The sequence below is a fragment of the Herpailurus yagouaroundi genome, unplaced genomic scaffold (genome assembly GCF_014898765.1).
Source record: "Herpailurus yagouaroundi ecotype Mexico unplaced genomic scaffold, PumYag 184, whole genome shotgun sequence".
Taxonomy (NCBI): domain Eukaryota; kingdom Metazoa; phylum Chordata; class Mammalia; order Carnivora; family Felidae; genus Herpailurus; species Herpailurus yagouaroundi.
In genome coordinates, this window is record NW_024412415.1 from 23,255,334 (window position 1) to 23,277,127 (window position 21,794).

General features: G+C 42.1%; 1 protein-coding gene across 2 annotated transcripts in view; it reads left to right on the forward strand.

Moving 5' to 3' along the window:
- MYZAP (myocardial zonula adherens protein) overlaps positions 1–16,358 on the forward strand; it is a 90,857-nt gene extending 74,499 nt beyond the window's left edge. Inside the window, exons 12-13 of one of the 2 annotated variants that reach the window (XM_040492811.1) lie at positions 6,674–6,774; positions 6,891–6,912. In XM_040492811.1, coding sequence (XP_040348745.1) covers positions 6,674–6,774; positions 6,891–6,897 — 108 coding nt within the window. In that variant the 3' untranslated portion in view covers positions 6,898–6,912. Of the gene's footprint in view, positions 1–6,673; positions 6,775–6,890; positions 6,913–15,418 lie in introns of those variants that run through there. The other variant, XM_040492810.1, reaches the window with a different exon arrangement.
- The last annotated feature ends 5,436 nt before the right edge of the window (positions 16,359–21,794 follow it).

Here is a 21,794-nt window from a genome sequence, read left to right on the forward strand (position 1 = left end):
CATGTTGCATGTACCCGTTTTTACTGCAAAGTGGCATTCCCTTGTATTTATCTGCTCATTTGCTGATGCCCATTGGAGTCTCCAGTTGGGGGCTCTTGTGAATGAAGCTGTGATGAGTATTACTGTACAAGTCATGATGTGGATATACGTCTTCACTCCTCTTGGGTAAAGTCCTAATAGTGGAATAGTGATGGAATGTATGGTAGACGCAGGTTTAAAAAGAAAACTGTGCTTTTGGTGTCCTCAGAAATCTTTGCCTGCTACAAGCTGACAGAGATTTTCTCCTGGGATTTTCCCTAAACATTTTATAGTTTTTGCTTTTTAATTTATACCTGTAATCCACTTGAATTTTTGTGTTTGGTGTGAAGGAATAGTATATATACGTATTTTCCCCACGTAGATACCCAGTTACTTCCTTTGAGCATCCCTTTCATTCCTGTTATTGATAATTTGTATGCCACCCTCCCCTACTCTCTCTCTTCTTTGATCAGTCTAGCCTAGGGGGTTCTCAATTTTCTTGACGTTTTGAAAAATTAGAACAGCTTTTGGCTTTGTTGATATTCTCTGTTGTCTATTTTCCATCATATTGAGTTTTGCTCTGATATTCATTATTCCCTTCCTTCTAATTATTTTGGTGTTACTTTGCTCTTTCTCTAGCTCCTTTGGTGGACATTAGGTCACTGATTTTAGAGCTTTCTTGTTTTTTAAAGTTTTTTTTTTTTAATTTTTATTTATTTTGAGGGAGAGAGCATGGGCAGGGGAGGAGCAGAGAGAAGGAAAGAGAATCCCAGGCAGGCTCTGTGCTATCAGTGCAGAGCCTGATTCAGGGTTGGAACTCATGAACCGTGAGATCCAATGACCTGAGCCAAGGTCAGATGCTTAACTGACTGAGCCACCCAGGCACCCCAAAACTTTCTTCTTTTTTAATACCAGCAACTATCAATGTCCCTGCATGCTCTCTTCAGTAGCACCCCTCAACTTTGCTGTTGTATTTTCATTATCATCCAGTTTGAAATATTTCCTAATTTCCTTTGGGATTCTTCTTTGACCTGTAGGTTACTTGGAAGTGTGTGGTTTAACCTCCAAATATTTGAGGGTTTCTTAGATATTGTATTGTTTTTTATTTCTAATTTGTGTTATAGTCAGCAAACATACTTTGTATGGTCTTACCTATTTTAAATTTATTGAGTCTTGTTTTATGGCTCAGCATATGATTTCTCTTGGTTTGTGTAAAAAAATAGGTATTCTATTTTTGTGTTCTATAAATATCAATTAGATTTAGGTTGTTGATACTATTGTTTATGTTCTGATTTTTGTGTAATTGTTCTATCAGTTGCTGACAGAAGGGTGTTAAAATCCATCACTATGGTTTTAGACCAGCTATTTTTTTTTTTTTTTTTACTTCATATATTTTGAAGCTCTCTCATTAGACACACATTTTTTTATTGCTTGTCTTGGTGATGAATTGACCTTTTCATTATTATAAAATGTTTGCCACTGCTTTGTTCATACTGTGTGTCTTGTAGCCTATTTTCCCCGGTATTAATATAGCTATTCCTGACCTCTTAAGTTTACTGTTGGCCTTGTGTGTCTTTCTCCATCCATTTAGTTTTAACTGATCCATGTCTTTGTCTTTAGTGCAGATCTCTTGTAGACAGCACATAAATATTGCTTTTGTATATATTGTGATAGTCTCTTTTACTGGACTATATAGTTCATTGGCATTTGATAATTAATATGATTGGATTTAGGTCTATCATTTTATTGTTTTTGTTTATTCCCTCTAGTTTGTTTTTATTATTTTTATTTTTTGCTTATTTGTTTTGTTCCCCCTTTGATGACTTCAATATTTAGAATTTCATTTTACTGTATCAGCTGGCATTTTGCTCTCTTTTCTCCAGTATATTAGTGGTTGCTCTGGGTATCACAATATACATCATTAACTGTTCACAATCCACTCAGAGGTAATACTGTACTACTTCATATGGAATGTAGAAATCTTGCGATGATATAGGTCCATTTCCCCCTCCCCCTTCTGTTATTATTATAGGTATTACATCTGCACACATTACAAACCCAAATACACTCATTGCAATTTTTGCTTTAATAGTCTATAGTATATACAATATGTGTATGTAACATATATAATGTATAATCTAATGGTATTTTAGAGAAATTAAGAGAAAATCGTCTTTTATATTTACTCATATAGTATCTATTTCTGATGTTCTTCATTCCTGAAAATCTCTCTCTGGTATCATCTCCCTTCAGCCTGGAGACCTTTTATTTAGCATTTTGTGTAATGCAGCTCATATAGGGACAAACTCACTTAGTTTTCATTTTTCTGACAGTAAGCTCTTTATTCGACTTTCATTATTGAATTATAGAGTGTTCTGGGATGACAGTTTCTTTTAGCGCTGTCTTCTGGCTTCCATCGTTTTTGATGAGATATCCTTGGTAATTCAAATTATTGTTTCCCTATATGTAACAGGACTGCTTTCAAGATTTTTTCCTTATTGGTGGTTTTCACTAGTTTGACTAGGATATACCAATGTGTATTTCTCTCTGAATTTATTGTTTGGGATTTGCTGAGATTCTTGAACTTGTAAATTTATGTCTTTCACCAAATTTTGGAAATTTTGAGCCATTACTTCTTTGAGTATTTTTCCTGCTCTAGTTTCTTTATCCTTCCTTCTGTGATTCCAGTTAGGCATTAGAAATTGTACCATAGTTCCAGGAAGCTCCATTTATCTTCAATCTTTATCTTATTCTTATTGAATGATTTGTTAATGTGTCTTCAAGTTCACTGACTGCATCATCTCCATTCTTTTCTTCAGTCTAGTGATTTTCTATTTCTTTGATTTTTTTATTACATCAATTAGAAACATTTTCTTCGACCTCATTGTGCTCAATAGGTCTCAGCTGTGCTCAGCTGTTTTAAAATCCTTGTCTGAAAATTTCAACACATAAGTCATCTCTGGACTGGCATCTATTGGTTCTCCTTTTTCCTGGGAATGGTCACATTTTCCTGACTCTTCGCATGCCGAGTAATTCTGGATTATAACCTGGACTTTGGATTGTTTTATTATTGTTCTGAGCAGCACTAAGGTTTTTGTTTTAGGTAATGAATTTGGTTAGACCCAACTCTACCCTGCCATGCTGTGATGGCTCATATCTCAGTTCAGTTCTTTAAGCCTTGGCTGTAAACATCTTTGAGTTTGCCCCATACATGCATGGTTCAGGGGTTTGCCGGAGACCTGAGCTGAGTCTATACACAGAATTTAGAGTTTCTGCCTTCATGGACTCTCCTTTTGGTTTCCCCTTTACTCTTGGCAGTCCTGGTTACGCTGGACTCCTTCTGTTTTTTTGTTTGTTTGTTTCTACCAGAAAGATGTTCTTTCTGTTGAATTTTTAAAGTGTCTGTGTGGTCTCCATGACAGTACTGCTCCTGGGCAAAGCTGCAAACAAAAACAAACAAATGAGTCACAGAGAACCCGTTCTAAGCCTATCACTCCCCTCTATAGCCCGCCTGTCTTTGGTCTCCCAAGACCTTAATAGATGCTTTTTTGTCTTCTGTCCAGAGTTGATTGATAGCTAATTTTTGCAGGACCAACCATTGGTTGAGTGCTCGCTGCTCAGTGTTATAAATGCAGCTCTCATTCTCTGAACTAGGAAATTACAGTGGCCTCCTTGACTAATCTTCCTACCTACAGTTTTATTTCCTTCCAGGACAACTTTCACTTGGAGGGCCAGTGGTTGAAATAAAATCTAGGGCTGACTCTGGGCTTATAGAATTGGGTATAAAGTCCTTGTAAAGGTGCATGTAGCCCTTCACAAGCAACTCTTGTTACCTGCATACTTCACTAAGGTGCTTGTTCTTAACCTGGTATGTTCCCCAATTCTGGACCACTCATCCCTCTGTATCTCTTACTCTCTTTCCCTTGTATAACTCCAGGAAATCTTCATGGACAGTTCAATCCTTTTCCACATCTTGCACTCAACATATTCTCCAAGTCCCCCCTTATAGTCTGTGGATCCCTCTGGCATTGGACTGATTTTGTTCTGTTATTTTCTCTTTGGTAGTCCGTATCCTCAAAAGACTGAAATCAAGGGTTGCAACTCATGCCCTATTTCTTTAACTAGCTCCCCTAACTTTACACACGACATGATACATAGTAGATAACTCATATATATATATATATATATATATATATATATATATATATATATTTGGCATTAAATTTTAAGAGTACAGGGTTTTCATATCAGCCTTCAGCAGGTATCTGATGTGCACATAGAGTCCTTCTGAAATAGAACAAAGGATTTGTGTCTACCAGTCTGCTATGCACTGTATTCAATGTACCAATAAGGGTACTAACCTTGTCTTTTATGCCTCCTAACTATGGGTAGTCAACTCAGAATTATGTGAAATCGTCATTATTACTCTATTCTGAGAAAAGAGACAAGGGATTTCTGGAGCTTGTTAATGGGCAAGCCTCTTCTGCCTTGGTCTTTCCTAATGAATGGGAGAGTCCAAATATTGCTGGGGAAGCCGTGTGTGTGTGTGTGTAGATGTTGTACCTCAGGCAGTAAGCCAGCAGCAACATTTTTCTATCCTGAGCATTAAGTGATAGGTTTGGAGCCCATCCAGCTGTCGTGGCTTGTCAGCTGCTAGCGAATCTGGAATGCATTCTCCCCCTGTACACCATTTCCCACTTTTGTGCAAGGATCCATAGACTAGCAGAGCATGGGTTTGTACCAGAGCCGCTGCTTTGCTCCTCGGAATCAGCCATGTGGAGCAGAAGCTCCTGAGCTGTACCCCACTTTCTTTTGAAACAAATGAGCTTCTTTTTCAAAGGACTTTTCAACGTGCATGTGTTAATCTAGTGTCTTACAGTAGTGCTTTAGCTTCAGGTCCAATTTAAAACAAAAAAAGACAAGAAAAAAATTTTTTTTTCTAATTATGCAAATAACATGCTACTTGTAAAAGTATTTATACATTTATTTATTCCATAAATATTTATTTTGTATTTCTGACATGCCATGTTCTGAGGATATAGATAAGTAGATACGGTATTGCCTAGTGAAAATTTAGTCTAACAGTTGTTGGCAAGGATGTGGAGAAAGGGGAATGCAAACTCATGCAGCCACTGTGGAAAACGGTGTGGAGGGTCCTCAAAAAATTAAAAAATAGGACTACCCTACCATCCAGCAATTGCATTATTAGGTATTTTCCCAAAGAATACAAAAATACTAATTCAAGGGATACATGCACCCCTATGTTTACTGCAGCATTATCTACAACAGCCAACTTATGGAAGCAGCCCAAGTGTCCATTGATAAATGGATAAAGACGTGGTCTGAGTATACTTATATATATGTGTGTGTTATATATAAATGTGTGTATATACATATAAGTATTTTATATAAATGTGTGTGCATATTATACACACACTCACATGCACACACAATGGAATAGTATTCAGCCATAAAAAGAGTGACATCTTGCCATTTGCAACAACATGGATGGACCTAGAGAGTCTGACGCTAAGTGAAATACGTCAGAGAGACAAATACCATATGATTTCACTTATATTTGGATTTTAAGAAACAACACAAACGAACAAAGGAAAAGAGAGAGAGAAACCAAAAAACAAACTTAACTGTAGAGAACTGATGGTTACTAGAGATGAGGTGGCTGGGAGAATGGTTGCATAAGGTGATGGGGATGAAAAACTATGCTTCTCATGATGAAAAAAAAAATCATGAAAAAGAAACTAGTAATGTACAAAAAAAAGGAAAATTTAGCATTACGGAGAAATATACAGAAGAACTTAAAAAAAAAAAAACAACTGAAAGCTCTCAATGCACAGAGATAATCGTGTTAACCCCGTTCTGGAATTTGCATGTTTGCACTTTAGGTGTCAGGCACCATCACTTCTATTTTCATTCCAATATCCTCAACCCTCCTGCTCCTTTGTCCTTCATTTCCCCCATGGGGCAAATTTCCAATTCCTGAGCATCTAATCATCAACCTAGGTAATGTCTGGCTCTGGCCTGAAGAAAAACTATTTAGAATGCTAATTTTAATCCCAAGGAGCTTGTTCTACTTTATATGTTTGAGATTCTGAATTTTCCAAACCTAAGAAATACTAATTATTAAGTTATGGAGGTATTTCCCACTAAATTAAATTAATAGACTTACTCATTTTATAGTTTAATAAGGGAGTATTAAAACATGAGCTGTACCTTATTTATAATTGCAAGGAAAGTGGTAAATATCTAAGTGCCATCAATAAGAGACTAGTTAAATAAATAATGTACATCCATACAATGGAATGCTCTGAACCCATTAAAATATCTTGCTGACATAAAAAGAAAACTAATAAACATGGCAAGATAGTCACAACAAATTGCTGAGTGAAAAAGACCCCAAATTTAGCACAGAATAGGGTATTTCGTTTGTTTCCATTTATGCAGAATTGGATCCATATGTATGTACATGCACAGAAAACTCTCCGTAAGGATGTGTTTCTTTAATTCCTACTGTGTAAGAGGTGCTCAAAAAATACATTATGACATGTCCATGTCACAGGGGGAAATCGGGCAATACGTGGCATGTTTGTGGGGGACAGATTTGCTTTACTAAAAGTACTTTTTTCCTCCTCTCTAGAATAATGAACTACAAAGCAGGTTGGACTATTTAACAGAAACCCAGCCCAAGCCTGAGGTGGAAACCAGAGAGATTGGAGTAGGCTGTGATCTTCTACCCAGGTATTTAGGAATTTCCTATTTTTCTGACTCAGCTTCCTCTTTGACTTAGGAAAGTACTTTATGGGGCTGTTATTACCAGAATTGCATTCTTTCTATCAAAAATATTTCTGCAACAGTAAATGATCGCTGCTGAGAAGTCTGGCTGGTTTCTGAGGGAGCAGGGGCATTGTGCAGGGCAGAGGGGATAGTGAAGAGAGGCCTGGAGAAGCCACGTCAGAGAAAGATTGGCCCTGTCATAAGTGCACGCATTTGTTTCTCTATCCATTCATTCACTCAGCAAACATCAGTTGAGTACCTTCTTTGTGCCAGAGGCATAGGGAGAGGAATGAGATTTGGTTCCTGCCCCTGCCCCACATGCGGTCTGGGGAGACAGATATGGGGGCAGACACTTACGACAGTGCCAGAGGGGCCTGCGAGGGGCTTTGGTAACACAGAGGAGAAGTTCTAAGTCGAACAAATGCACCTGTTCCCCAGGGCCGTAACACTGTATTGTCAAGCACTGGCGCAAATAAACGGATCTGTTTCAGTCATGACAGACAAACAAGAACGACCGCCTTGTTTGTTAAGTTGCACTTCTGAGCTCGAGGACTGACCCGTTTGTTCTTAAGCTGCTCCACACACCCATGCCTGGGTCTCTCCCTAGTAAGAGGAGAGTCTGTGACCTAGTAACTAACCCACCATCTCTAGGAGCTCAAATCTGTGCTTGGCCCAAAGAGGACATAAAACAAGTTTATAAGCATGTGGCTTGTGACTTAGGTAGCCAAAATCACAAAGTACCTCATATACTGTTTGTGGGAGGGTGTATTTGTGTGTGTTGCATTAGACATTAGCAAGCCAGAAGAATGCAGAATCCTGGAACCTTGAATGGTTACATCTGGTGGGAAACGGCCGTGAGCCGATCGCCAAGCTGGGATGTAGAATACCTGGGTCTAGTCCCCCTAGCTAGTGGCGGGATACATTCAGGCTGGACTCTCTTTGCTGGGGCCTCAGTTTCCCATTCAGTAAAGTCAGTGGTTTGAGTAGGTGATTGCTCAGATTTAACCAGCACAAGCAGGGAGAAGGGTATGTAAGTAGACTCGAGGTCTCATCAATGTGGGGGACAAAGTACCGGATAAAAATAAAGCCAAAAAGAATGATCATGTCCAGGGCCTCCTTGTGAAATACAAAGTTTGATCATTTCTGTCCTTTTTTTGTTTTTCAAGAATCAAGTGGTTTAGTCCACTTTAATTGCCCACATAATAAATCTTGTTTGGCTAAGACGTGTATAAAACTATGTCTGAAACCAATAAATTGTTTGTTTTCCAATTCCCACATTTTGGCTTAAAACAAGGTTTTCAATTTGTATGCCGAAGGATAGCCTGCAGCAAACTTTTATGGCTAAGTTATGAAACCACAAAGCGGTTTTCATAATGGAAGTGCTGACAGACCCTTAACTTATGGCCATGGTGGACTTGGAAGCCACTTCAGTATCTAAAAGCAGCTTTTCCATAAACGGAACATTTGGTTTCCCCCAGGATCCATCTTAGCACTTTAACTGCGTAGGTCAATCAGCAGAGGAAATGAAAACTACGTATCCGCATTTCCGGAAAGGCAGAGTAAGATTTCATTCGCTTCCTCACAGATACTTATTAAGTGCCTACTATGTGAAAGGTGCCACGCGGGCCTGAGTGGTGAGGAGCTCGGGGTCTTTAGAGAGAATTCAGAGTAGCAGTTTCCCACCTGTGCTTGGTGCTGCTGGGCTCTGTGCTGGGGCTCAGGGTCAGGCCTCCGGATGCCTCAGGGGGTGAGAAGGTGAGCAAGGAGCTGGCCTGTGGGGACCCTCCCCCTCCTGGAAAACAAAACAAAACCAAACCTGAGAAACTCAGCTTTTAGTATGTTTTGTGTGTTGTATTCCAAGTGAGATTTTGTTTGAATAAAGAGTTCTATGGTCAAAAACAAATTAGAACCCCCTGGTCTAGTTTATTATTTTTTTTAATGTCTATTTTTGAGGGGAGGGGGTAAGGCCAGTGAGAGAGGGGGACAGGGGATCCGAAGCAGGCTCTGTGCTGACAGTGGAGAGCCCAACTCGGGGCTGGAACTCGAACCGTGAGATCATGACCTGAGCCAAAGCCAAAGTCGGATACTTAAGCAACATAGCCACCCAGGAGCTCCTCCAACCCCCACCCCAAGTCTAGTTTAATTCCCATGTTTGAAAAATACCAAAATCAAGGCCCAGAGAGAAGTGATTTACTGAAACCACACAGCCAGGATTAAAACCAGGTCTTCAAAGTCCTGGTGTGGTACATGTGTGATTTAAAAAAGAATAAATAGAGGGCTCCTGGATGGCTCAGTCAGTTAAATGTCCAACTCTTGGTTTTGGCTCAGGGCATGATCTCACGGGTTCCTGAGATCAAGCCCCACATCTGGCTCTGGGCTGACAGTGAGGAACCTGCTTGGGATTCTTTCTCTCCCTCTCTCTGTGCCCCTCCCGGCTCTGCTTTCTCGTTCTCTCTCTCAAAATAAATAACATTCAAAAAATAACAATAAACAGAGTTGCTGAATTGTGTCGTATACGTTTTAACAAAATTCCTGGTTCTTACTTGGACTTTAAACTTGCATCTAATACAAGAGCCCATGGTGTTTTCCAGAATATTTTAAAAACAACTTCCTCCAAAAGGTGCCTGGCTGGCCCAGTCGGTAGAGCACGTAACTCTTGATGTGGAGGTTGTGAGCTTGAGCCCCATGTTGGGTGTAGAGATTATTTAAAAAAAAAAATCTTAGCCCAGCCTCCTCCAAAACGTTTTAGATCAATAGAAGTATTGAATTAAGCCTCAATTATGCAGATGAGTTTTGTTCTCACTCATGTTCTCTCAAAAAGAACCTGACAGGGGTGTCTGGGTGGTTGAGTCGGTTAAGAGTCCAACATCGGCTCAGGTCATGATCTCATGGCTCATGAGTTCAAACCTTGAGTCGGGCTCCGTGCTCACAGCTTGGAGCCAGGAGCCTGGTTCGGATTCTGTGTCTCCCTCCCTCTCTCTCTCAAAAAACAAAACATTAAAAAAAAGAAAAAAGAAAAGAAGAAAGAAAGAACCTGACAGTGTGGCGAGCCTCAGGCTGTGGGGCTTCCCTGCCCAGCCAGCTGCTGAGCACAGCCTTGGGCAAGGTACTTAATCTCTCCTAAGCCTCAGAGATTTCATCCTTAAAACGGAAGTGAAGAGGACAACATCAAATCTCACAGGGTTTCTATGAGGATGAAATGAAACCATGTATATAAAGCATTTAGCACGGTAACTAGTTAAGCACTTAATAAATAATAGTTATGATTACTGTTAACTAAACCAAAACTCTGGTTATTATGTAAGACGCTGTATCAAATACAACTGAATTTGGGTATGCTATGATAATTTCATTAACTTAATTTTTACTGATGGTTATTAGTAATTTTGTGAGGTGGATTGATTGTGAAATGGATTCAAGTCTATCATGCTCCAGTATGCATTAAGCTCTCCAATTAAACTATCAGTGGTTTGGAACCCTCTAGACGTTGCATAAAAAAAAAACCTCTGGAAGGCCCAGTGATGGATGAGGTCTCTTCCAACTGAGACGTCAGAAGTAAAACATAAGTCCCAGGGTGTTCCAGGCACCAGGCACGAAGCCCCACAGTAGAGCAGGCCACCCAGGACTCATTTCTGCCTGTACCTGCAAAGCCTTTCGTGCTGTGCTGCTGCTAACCGTGTTTGACTTATAATTAGAGCTGCTTGGTTTTCATGCTGGGAAAACTGGAAATCAGCCTTTTCTTTAATTTTAGAGCCAATAAGCCCCTTTTGTCAACTCCTCCCCCTACCACCACCATTTCCCCATTTTTGCCAACACCGTGTACTCCTGTGGACGGGGACTCTGGGCTCCCTCACCCCCTAGTCTAGCACTTTCTTGATGCTCAATAAACATTTGTTGGCTGAATGAATGAAAGGTACATACCAAGTGAGGACCGACACAGGTGATCTGTACTGTAATACAACCTATTTATTTACTTCATAAAGGACCCCGAAGAAGCAATTTTTGCTTATGTTTTACTTCTTTGTGATTATTCTCCCTCTCCTCACTAGAACATAAGCTCCATCAGGGCAGGGATTTTCATCTGATCGCTAATTACCACCTCCGATCCTCACCACGGGAGCTTCTCGTGGCTCTATCTTGGTTACAGTGGTTCTTGCAAAGCTGGCGGCCAGTCTCCTGGCTTTACTTCTGCCCTTCCTGTGCTGAGCTCTCAGGTACTTCCAGCCTCTCCAGACACAAGTCCTCATTCCCTGCTGGGTGCTCCCAGCGTGCTGGCTGATTGATCTTCATACCCACCTACAGCATCCATAGCTGACTGCATCATTTTTTTTTTCCATCGAAGCCACTTCTTCTTAGTAGTGGTTAAGAACACTGGCTTAGAAATTAGACCTGGGTTTAGGTCCTGGGTCCGCCTCTCACTACATCTACAGCTTTGGGCAAATCCCTAACCTCTTTGAGTCTCAGTTTCTTCACTCAGAACTGGAAGGTTTTTGACAGCAATTCCCTCAGAAGCTTGCTGGGATGGTGAAGTAAGATACAGGTATGAAGTCCCAGCATAGAGGGCGCATTTTCCTATTTCCATTGGTGGCGGCCACCATGATACCAGGTCCCTAAGCTCAGTACCCCGTGGGCACTTCTGCTCCAGGATGGCCTCAGTGCCCACACAGTCCTGTCTCCTCCCTGCATGACCTGCTTCGTGACCTCCATAACCCCTGCCACCAGCCTGCTGGAGACCCAGGTTCTCTGTGTCTAGTTGACTCAAATACCACCTTCTGCCTCGTTTCTCCTTTTCATCTAACCCTTGCATTCCATACATTTCTAGAGAGCACAGATCTTAGAGCAAAGACGAAAGGGCTGAGAAGGCACTCACTGTCATTTCGGGGGTTTTAAACACCTGTCTTCTAGAAAACACTTAAGAGTTTCATTTGAAAGTTTGATATATATTAAGTAAAGCCACTGAGAGCAATTTCCAGTCCGCTAGCCTTCAAAGAAAAAATGAAAAACAAAAAATGAAAAGAAAAAAAGACTTTTTCTCCTTGCCCCTTAGTGAATCTTGGCTTCCAGCAAGCTCATAAATTATGCCTGAATAGGTGTGATGTAATGGAAACATATTCCCCGTGGTCACAAGTGCCCAGCACATAGTAAGTGCTTTAAGATGCCTCCATCTCCTATTTCTATCGTCGAGACCAGAACACAAAGTAGTTTTTTGTCAAAGCTCTATTTGCTGACTCTGCTATTGTTTCCCCCGGGGGAACTGCCTCTTTATGGATTAATAAAAGGTTAACAATAGCCTTAAAGTGTTAAAGAAAATGGCTGAATTTTAGTTCTGTGGTTGAAATTATTTGTGTTCTTGAAATCCTGTTGTTTCCTAGTGATCAACCAAATAAAATACCTCACTTCCTTTTGAAAGGCTGGGATAGGAAAGCCTGTTTTTGAAACCCAGAACGTTCACCTTTATAAATATTTCTGGACTTTATGGGCTTTTAGGATATTATCACCAGAGACCATTTCCGTTATGTGGAATTTTCACAGTGGTTGGCACAAATCACCATCTGGCTCCTGCCCCTGGCACTCCACTAAAGTGCCTGGTCAGGTCACTGGGGACCCCTCAACTGACAGATCTTGTGGATTCCTCTATCTATGGCAGGTGACCTGCTGACCACTTACTCCTGGGAATCCTTCATCCCCTAGTTTCCTTCGTCATCCATACATTGAGTGATAGCTGTGTGCCTGGCCTGAGTGAGCTGCTAGACTCATGGAGAGGGGTGAGCTACGGTTTTCACCCTTCACGAAATTGTAACTGGCAGAGGATGTGTAGACCAATGGGGGCTGTGGGATGCTTCCAGTGGTGTGCCAGAAGCCCGTTAAGTCCTTTTCGCGGTGTACGTAGGGAGGATGGTTTGGAGAGCATGGAGAAGACATACTGAATCTCTTGGAGAGAGACATAAAAGTTTAAAATTTCCCCCAAGCTTCTAACACACCGCCTAAGAAGCTGTATCCCAACTATAGTTACAAATCACTTCAGGGTAGTGGGAGGTGTTACCTGCGGGGAAGGTTTAGCAAAAGTGACCTTGTGGAAGCAGAAAAGTGAGCACCACTGTTCAAGGAAACTGAAAACAAGCACAAAAAGAAAGGAATGATCGTTTCTATCCTTGCGGTGCAGAATCAGGGAAACTGTCATATTGGAGGTGATGTCTGAATCTTGAAATACAGGCAGGGATTCACCAGACCCATTTGATTAGGGGAGCATTCAAGGTGGAGGGGACAACATGAGAAGGGCAGTGTGGCCATGACGAAAACTATGGGAGAAATAGCAGGAGATGGTAGAGGGCCTTTAAGACCATGCACAGGAGCTTAGACTTCCATCCAGGAAGCAATGGGGCAACATTGAAAAGTCTTAGGAACAGTAATGTGCTTCTTTTATCAGTGAGATCTCTTTGACAGCAAAATGGTTAGAGGATTTGCAGAGGGGGAAGACTTGCTGAGACCGAAGGCAGGGAGACCATTTAGAATACTCCTGAAGTATTCAAAGTAGTCAAAGATAGTCAAAGATAAATGTTGAGAGCCTCAACTCGGGCAGTGGCTGAGGGAATAGAGAAGACAGATGACAAAACAGTAGCTAAGGAGGTAGATTCCATATCACTTTGTGAAAGATTGGCTACGGGCAGTTCAGGGAAGGGAGCGGACTCGTATTTCATACGTACGATTGGCCATTGCAGTAGTTGGGGTAAGAAATGTTAGCTGCTGTAACAAAAAGCCCACAAACCTCAGCTTGGCAAAATAGTGATTTCTCGTGATACAGTCCAAGACTGACTGGCATGGGCCTCCTTGCACACAGTCATTCAGGAGCCCAGATTCTTTCAACTAATGACTCTGCCTGGGTTTTGGAGACCTTTTGGGCCCTCCGCTACATCCTCTGCATGAAAGGGAAGAGATTGGGCATGGAGGGTTATGCAGAAGGATTTTATGGGCTAAACCTGGAAATAATATACATCATTTTTGCCCCTTTAGTCATATGGCCCATTACATTGCCAAGGGGGCTGGGAAAGGTAGTTATGTGTCCAGGAGGAAAAAGAAGTGGGATATTTTCTCCATCTCACTCACCAAATCCTGGTTAATTCTACCTTCCCAGTATCTCCCTACCTTTTCCTTGCTACTTCACCTCGAGTGCTACAGTCAGAATTCAAGTTCTCATGACCTCTCACCTCCTAAATCGCAAAAATCTGTTCACTTTCTGCCTTCAGACTAATCCCTCTGCAGCCAACCATCAGTGGTGCCAAGGAATCTTGCTAGAATAAGAACATGAGCTTATCACTCCCCTCCTTAGTGGCTCTGTGTCCCTTTCTGAGCTCCTTAGGGCACACAGGGCCCTTCCACACCAGGCCTCGTCTGCTGCCATTTTCCGTCGTGAACTCTTTGCTCCAGTCCTACCAAGCGTATCTTTCCACACCCAGAGTCCTTGTGTTCACCCTTCTTTTGCCTTTGCGCACACTGTCCCTTCTGCCTGAATTCCCATCTCCTTGTCCACCAGGGGAACGCCCCAGCACCCTTCAAGATGCCCCCTCTGTGCGAATTTCCAGATGCCCTCCTCCTAAGTGCCGCGAACTCGTCCTGCCCTCAGTTTGCCCGTAACATGTTAATTCTTGTATGGCTCAAGGTCCTGGCAGGACAGGAGGATTGAAGAGACTTAGATGAAGGTTTGGACAGCTTTGAGAAAAGTAAACGAGGGACAGTGGCTTACTCTGGAGCTAGCACAGGGGAAGTGGTCACCAGTCTGGGCCTCTGCAGAGGCAGGGGGAAGAAGCCAATAGAACACACAAAAGGGGGGTGCTGGGAACTGTGGCCTCTGCTAGAGGAATGCAGCCAACCACCAACCTGCTGCCCGGCCAGAAGGGAGCAAATGTGACGACCTCACCGTCCTTCCGTCCTCTTATCCCCTGCTACCAGTTCCCAACTGGTCAAAACCAACTGGAAGCTAAATCCTAAGGGAGCCCATGGATGCTGACATCAGGTCAGCTTCCCAAAGGCACAGAGTGGGGTGGAGAAGGGGGAGAGTTAACCGAATGGGCAAATGGAGAATATCCGGCTCATTTTGCATCTATTATAGTACCTAACACACTACATTAAAATCATTTTATTTTTTTATTAAAAAAATTTTTTTAATGTTTATTTGAGAGAGAGAGACAGAGTGTGAGGTGGGGAGGGAAAGAGAGAGAGGGAGACACAGAATCTGAAGCAGGCTCCAGGTCCTGAGCTGTCAGCACAGAGCCTGACTTGGGGCTTGAACTCACAAACTGCAAGGTTGTGACCTGAGCCAAAGTCAGACACCTAATCGACTGAGCCACCCAGGCTCCCCTACATTAAAATAATTTTGAGTTCTTTAAATACATGGGTTTTTTTTTTATTTTTCTGAATGATATTTAGCATGACCTATCTAAATTGCTAAGATTAATGGTCCCTCATAATATTTAAACAAAAGATTCAACTGCATTGTGTCAGTTTATTTTCAGGCTGCTGTGGCTGCAAAACCATTTTCTAGAGCTGTCTCACTTGAAGACTGTGGGGAGTTTTGGTCGATCTTCCTGACTTGCCTTTTCTCGTTTCTCAGCCCAACAGGGAGGACTCGTGAGATCGCAATGCCTTCCAGGAATTACACACCGTACACACGAGTCCTGGAGTTAACCCTGAAGAAAACTCTGACTTAGGCGCCTGGAGACAGTCGCTTTGGACAGAGGGACAAAGGCCCTAGAACCCTGTGGCTTGAGGCTGGGAAAGGTGGCTACCACCTCGTCCTATACAGGTTTAAGCCAGAAAGGAGATTGCTGACTCTGATCTACTTCTAAAACATGAAGGAAAGCGGAGGTGGAAGGGGAGGGCAGGAGAGAGAGGTGTCGAGGTCATATTTCAAACACCCAACCGTGCTATACTGGGCCGTCATTAGCTTTGGGAGTAGACACTGAAATTCTGTCAGGAGAATTCCCTCACAATTTATTTTCTGTTTTACTAGCCTTCAGCTGGGAGGAAAAAGGGCATTAATTTGAAATTTCACGTTATTCACGTCAGGATCATTTGTTACAGCATGAAGGTTTTATTTACCCATAAAAGTATTAGAGGCAGTGTTTCTCTGGTGCCGAGAAGCCTGTCTGCGGGAGCGTGGGCACCTGGGGAGACCTGGCCAGGAGGGAAGGCTTCCCAGCATGCAGACGCTCTCTCTTCTTGGTGCCTGGATGTGTGTGGGGTGTGGGAGCCGCGGTTGGAGACTGGCCTCCTGCGGGCATGGGTGCCTCATTCCCATGTGCTAATCCTCCGGTTTAATTTGTGCCTTATGTCTGTATGGGGCTCACTGAAATCAATGTATTTATTTTACCTGTGATTTTTTTCTTTCTCATTTTAACTGAAAAAATTTTGTATGTTGTGGAATGTAATCATTTCATGTTTTCATTATCGACTGGTGTTTTTGTTAAATGAATAATTTGTTCATGCATGCTCTACTTTGATATTACAATCTGTGTCACATATGTTTAATAAATGCCATGTATTTTTTTCTACCCGTGTTGGCTCTGTGTTTCATCCATGGGCAGGTAGAAGAGGTAGACAGCGGAACCGGGATCTGGAATGTCAAAGTGAGGGCACAGTGATCTTTCAGTCAGTAGTCCTTAGAAGCATTTATAAACCATAGGAGAGGGTGTGTGTATGTGTGAGAGAGCACCAGCGTGTGTGTGTGTGTGTGTGTGTGTGTGTGTGTGTGTGTGTGTGTGTAAACCCTGAACATTATCTGCAAACTCTAATATTACATAGTAATTTTATCTTATTGAAATGAAAAATAGCTTTGTATGCAAGGTTTTATCCTAAATAAAAAAGTAACATTCTATAATAGTGCCTCTATCAATATTTTCATTTCAGTCCTTCTTCGCTTTCTTCACACACACACACACACACACTATTTATTTTGTTTTTAAAACAAGCATGGCAGTATACTGAGAAGCAGAATCATGATATTTAGTAACATGGGCTCAGTGGACTGAGCTCCGTCACTAGTATATGCTTTGGGCAAGTCGCAGAACCTCTTCGAGCCCCTGTAAGATGCAATCAGTGATAGTTCTTTCCTAACCGGAGTTGGTGTGAAGATTACATGAGTTAATGTCCATGAAGTTCTAACGTGATGCGTGGCACACAGTAGGCACTTGCTTACTAAGTGCTAGTATCAATACATACCTTTGTAATGTACTTACTATACTGTGATCAATCTAGATATGGATATAGGTATATAGATCTATGGTACTGCTTCTTATAATTAATTGGATTCCATTTTATTGGCATACTAGGACTTCCTGGACCTATCCAGTCAGGTTGGAATTTTGGAAGTTGTCTCCTTTTCTTAAGCAGTCCTCTGATGAATCCTCTTCTACACGCATCTTTGTACGCTTGCCTAACTACTTTCTCAGGATAAATTCCAAGAGGAATCGCTGGGCTGAGACAAAAATGATGTGAACTTGGGGTGCCTGGGTGACTCAGTCGGTTAAGCGTCCGATTCTTGATTTTGATTCAGGTCATGATCTCACAGTCCGCGAGACTGAGCCCCACACTGGGCTCTGCGCTGACAGCACAGACTCTTTCTTCTCTCACTGTCTCTCCCCCTCTCTCTCCTTGCCCCTCTCCCACTTGCGTGCGCATGCTCTTTCTCTCTCAAAATAAAGAAACATTTTTAAAAAACTATGCCAACTTAAGTCTTCTGGTGCATATGCTCCAACTGGGGCTGTGGAAGTTTGTGTCCATTTAAATTCTTATCAACAGGATGAGAATGTGGTTTCCTGACCCCTTTGCCAACACTGGGAATGAGAAAACGAAGGAGTATATAAAGTTGCTTGCTTGAGGCAGACCTGTCCCCCTAACAGGCAGTGAAAAAAGTTCCTTCAGGATATTGCCTTTGGATACCTGAGCTCAGGGACTGTGCAGGTGTGAGCTGCAGGCCTGTAGGCGTCCCGAGGGCCCAGAGAGAACATGGGCAGCAAACAGGAAGCAGGCCTGGACTTAGAGGAAGCGGGCTTGCTTTCCCCGGGATCCTGGAATCAGAGAAGTCCTGCTGCTTAGTCAAAAGCGAGAGCCAGCCATGGAGACAGAAAATATTCAAGCCCTGTGACCGAAATGGGGTTAGAATCTGGGTGGGACCGGCCCCAGAGGGCAGACTTCAGGGCTGGCAGGGAAAGGGACATCTGGAAAGAGCTCAGAGTTGCTTGATGTGACAGGCCCTCCCCCCTCTAGAGGGGGCATCAACCGAGGCTGACCTCTGAGCTGGTAGTGAGTCTACCCTGGGCACCCTCTTCCTCCCCCAGCAAATGCTGTCTTCCTGCTCCAGGAGCTCTGGGGGTGGTCCCCCTAAGGTAAGGGGTGGGGTGGGAGCATGTGACAGGAAGGGCAGGATTCCCTCATGTGTTGGCTCAGGCCACCTCAGACCACAGTGCTCTACTTCACATCCAGACTCAGAGGCCCAGTTCAGTTCAACCAGCGCATGCCATCAGCGCTGGGGAGACAGACATGTGCACCTCGAGACCCTCGCCTCTGCAAAATTGTTCCCAGTGAGTCTGGCTCTTCCTGATCTCTGCTGTCTCTGAAATCCCAGGGGTACTTTTTCCTAGGCCCTCCTTCTCTTATATCTAATGACTGATCATCATGTCCATTTCCTGTCTCTCCTTGGGAGGTAATTTCCCATAAAGGAGGGGACCCATTCCAAGCCCTGATAATCATGAAGAAATCTACAAATGCAAAGTACTCCAGAAAGAGCCCTGGCTGGGGAAGTACAGGACACCAAGAGTTACTGAGCCAGACCCGGCATATATCCATTAAATCTTGGCAATCATTCTATGTGGAAGATGTTACTAGTGCCATTTTGTGGACAGGGAAACAAACTCAAAGAGAGATGAAAACTGTCTGAAACCACACAGTCTTAATTCCAGAACACAGGTGGGAAGTCCAGAGTCAGTCCCGGGTCTGCAACTAAATCACAGTACTTGTTTGGTGAGGCCACTTGAGCTCTCAGGCTCAGTGCTCTGAGTAGTTTTGCCTCGAACTCAAACTGTACCCCCCTCATAGGCCTGCTGTGCAGATCACGTGAAAGAACGTGGGAAAATTTGCCAGGCACATGCCGACAGTTGCCACCTGCCATTATTACTAGTAATCATTGGGAAAGAGGTGTTGCATCATGAATATTTGCAAATCCAAGGATCTCCTCTTATTGAACACAGATTAGAGACTCCATGAAGACTAGTGAGTGGGATTGTGTGGGAGGGAAGTGGGGGAAAACATGTGGCTGGATACACAGATTAAATAAACTGTAGTGTCCTTTTCCTCCTATGCAAATCTGAGAATAACCCATTTGATTTTGTCAGGAAAGGGAAAGGCCAAAAAGGAGACTGGAGATGTATTTCTGGAAAGAGAGACCAGAGGCAAAAAGAACCAGAGGGAGACTGGTGGCTAAATTTTGGGATAATGTGTCGGGACAGGATTAGATTACTAACACATGGTGTGTAGTATAAATTATTTGAGCACTCTTTGTTGAAAAGACTACCCGTTTTCCACCCAATTGCTTTGGTACCATTGTTGAAAATCACTTGGCGATATTTGCATCAGTCAATATATACACTCACTACTTTGTTACATCGATCTATTTGCCATCTTGATACCAAGCCTACACTCTCTTGATCATCAGAGTGTTCTAATAAGGCTTCAAGTCAGGTGGCACAGGCTCTCCAACTTTGTTCTTTTTCTAAGTGGTTTAGGGTATTCTGGGTCCTTCACATTTCCATATGAGTTTTCCAGTCTGTCCATTTCTACCAAAGGCTGCTGGGACTTTGATTGGCACTGCCCTGAATAAGACAGATCACCGAGGGGAACACCAAGACCTCGCTGCTGAGTCAGGCCAATTTGGAGCGACATCATGGCCTAGCTGGCAGTGCTAGTCAGGTCCTGAAGGTTGGGGTTGCTTCCCCGTCTTCAGTTGGGAAGGTGCCCGGTAAAAACTGCCATCATGTATTTTGATAAAGGCATAGTATAATCTTTGTGGAATTCCGAACAAAATATTATAAGAAACATTAATTTGTGCCCAAGGGCCGTAAAACCCATGTAATTTGAATGCAATAAAATATAAATAAATAGCAAACAGTTCTTAGGGGTTTTCTCTTAATTTTTCAACACATACTTTTGAGTTTTAACATACAGCATTTACAGCATTCACCTTCCTGAATTAGGGGTGGGAGGGGGTTAAGAAATAATTAGTAGGCAATTTTTTGGCCCTGGGACTTTTCTTGTAAATGTTTTCTTTGGCAGCCATACTCTTGAGAACAGGAAGTTACTCTCTTGTTACAGATTTAAGACTTTTCTGAGCCAAATAACAGAAAGCTGGATTAGTTCTGAAATGAAGAGGGGGGGAAAAAAAAACAACTCTAGGCTCTTGCTGGAGATTAATGACATCTTGCAAATATTTTAATTCTCTCCTTTCCTCTTAACTTGCCACCCTCCTAAACAAAACACATTCAGCCTGAAAAACTCAACCGGTCACTTTGTGGCCCAAACCCTAACATAAAATGTCTTTAAGGTACCCATGAATTTATTTAAACATTTTTGGGGGGCTGGGAAGGAAATCAGGGCTGTCTCAAGTTAACCTTGTTTTGGTCCCCAAATCCTCATATGGAATTAAAAATAGAAAATATGTTATAAAGATGCCAATGTTTCCACAGTGATCATAAAGATTCATAATTTTCTTTTAAAACGGCTTTTCTTAAAATCGGTGACAACGTTGTGTCAAGCTTTGTAAACAATGACTATGTATTCAGATGCTTACAAACAATTCTTTAGGAAATATTCAAAACAACAGAATTAGAAACTTTGATTCTAGCACTTATTTAGTTGGACTGTACAAGGAAACTGGTTTCCTCCCAGAAAAGGCTGAGTCTTTCTGAGTTAAAATTCCCTTTTTATACTTAATTCTAGAGAAAATAAACCCTGTAATCTTAATGAAATTTGTACTCCGGGGGGACGTTAATTCTATAAATTATCTGAGAATCGTTTATGGGGATTCTTAAAACACAGAGGATGTTAGGGAAACTGAGATTCAGAGGTAAAGAACACTTCCATGTAATAAGTATGTATCTTCTATTAGTGACCTAGGAAGTTTCCATGGGATTTACTGTAGCCTCTCAGAAAAGAAAAATGTTGGGCAAAAATTTTCATTTATACTCCTGACACACCCCAACTCCAATGCCCTGGTACCCAGGGTCTGCACAGAGGTGGAAAGGGTCTGGGGTAGGGTAACGGGGTGAGTGGCTGGCTGAGGGGATGCTCACCCAGACGCTCAGTACATGCCCATCTTAAAATCACTCAAATTCATGATTTTGAACAACTGTGTCCTGTCAAAAAAATCCATTTGTAGAGTGGACGTGGCCAAAGACCCACAATTTGCAACCCTTTACTTATATTATCAAACATTTTTTTTCTGTGCATTATAAAAAATAGTCCTTCAAACTACCTTTTTCTCTTGTCTGTTGGAAATGATGTTCCTCTCACATCATTCATTATAGGACTTTTTTTTTTTTGTCTTCTGACAACTTCAGGGTTTTTTTTAAAGCCTTATAGACAATCTTAAATTACTCAGAGCTGTCATCCACTAGATATAAAAATTAAATTAAGCTCAAGAATTCTAGGTGATGGAAAACATTATCCAGTTCCATAAGATATGGGCAAGTATGGGAGTACAGCAAGGGTTGATAAGACCCGAAATATCATCAATGTTGGAGGAGTATTCATTTACAGGGAGCTACCTGCTTCCTGGTTTACTGCATACCAAATATTTCTTCTCAACATTTATGAGCTTAAATAGATGCAGATGTTGCCAAAGAATGTATTAAAACATTAATCATCCTAGAATCATATCATTTAAGCGTTGAAAGGCATCTTGGAGTTTGTCTGGTTCAATACCCTCATTTTAAACA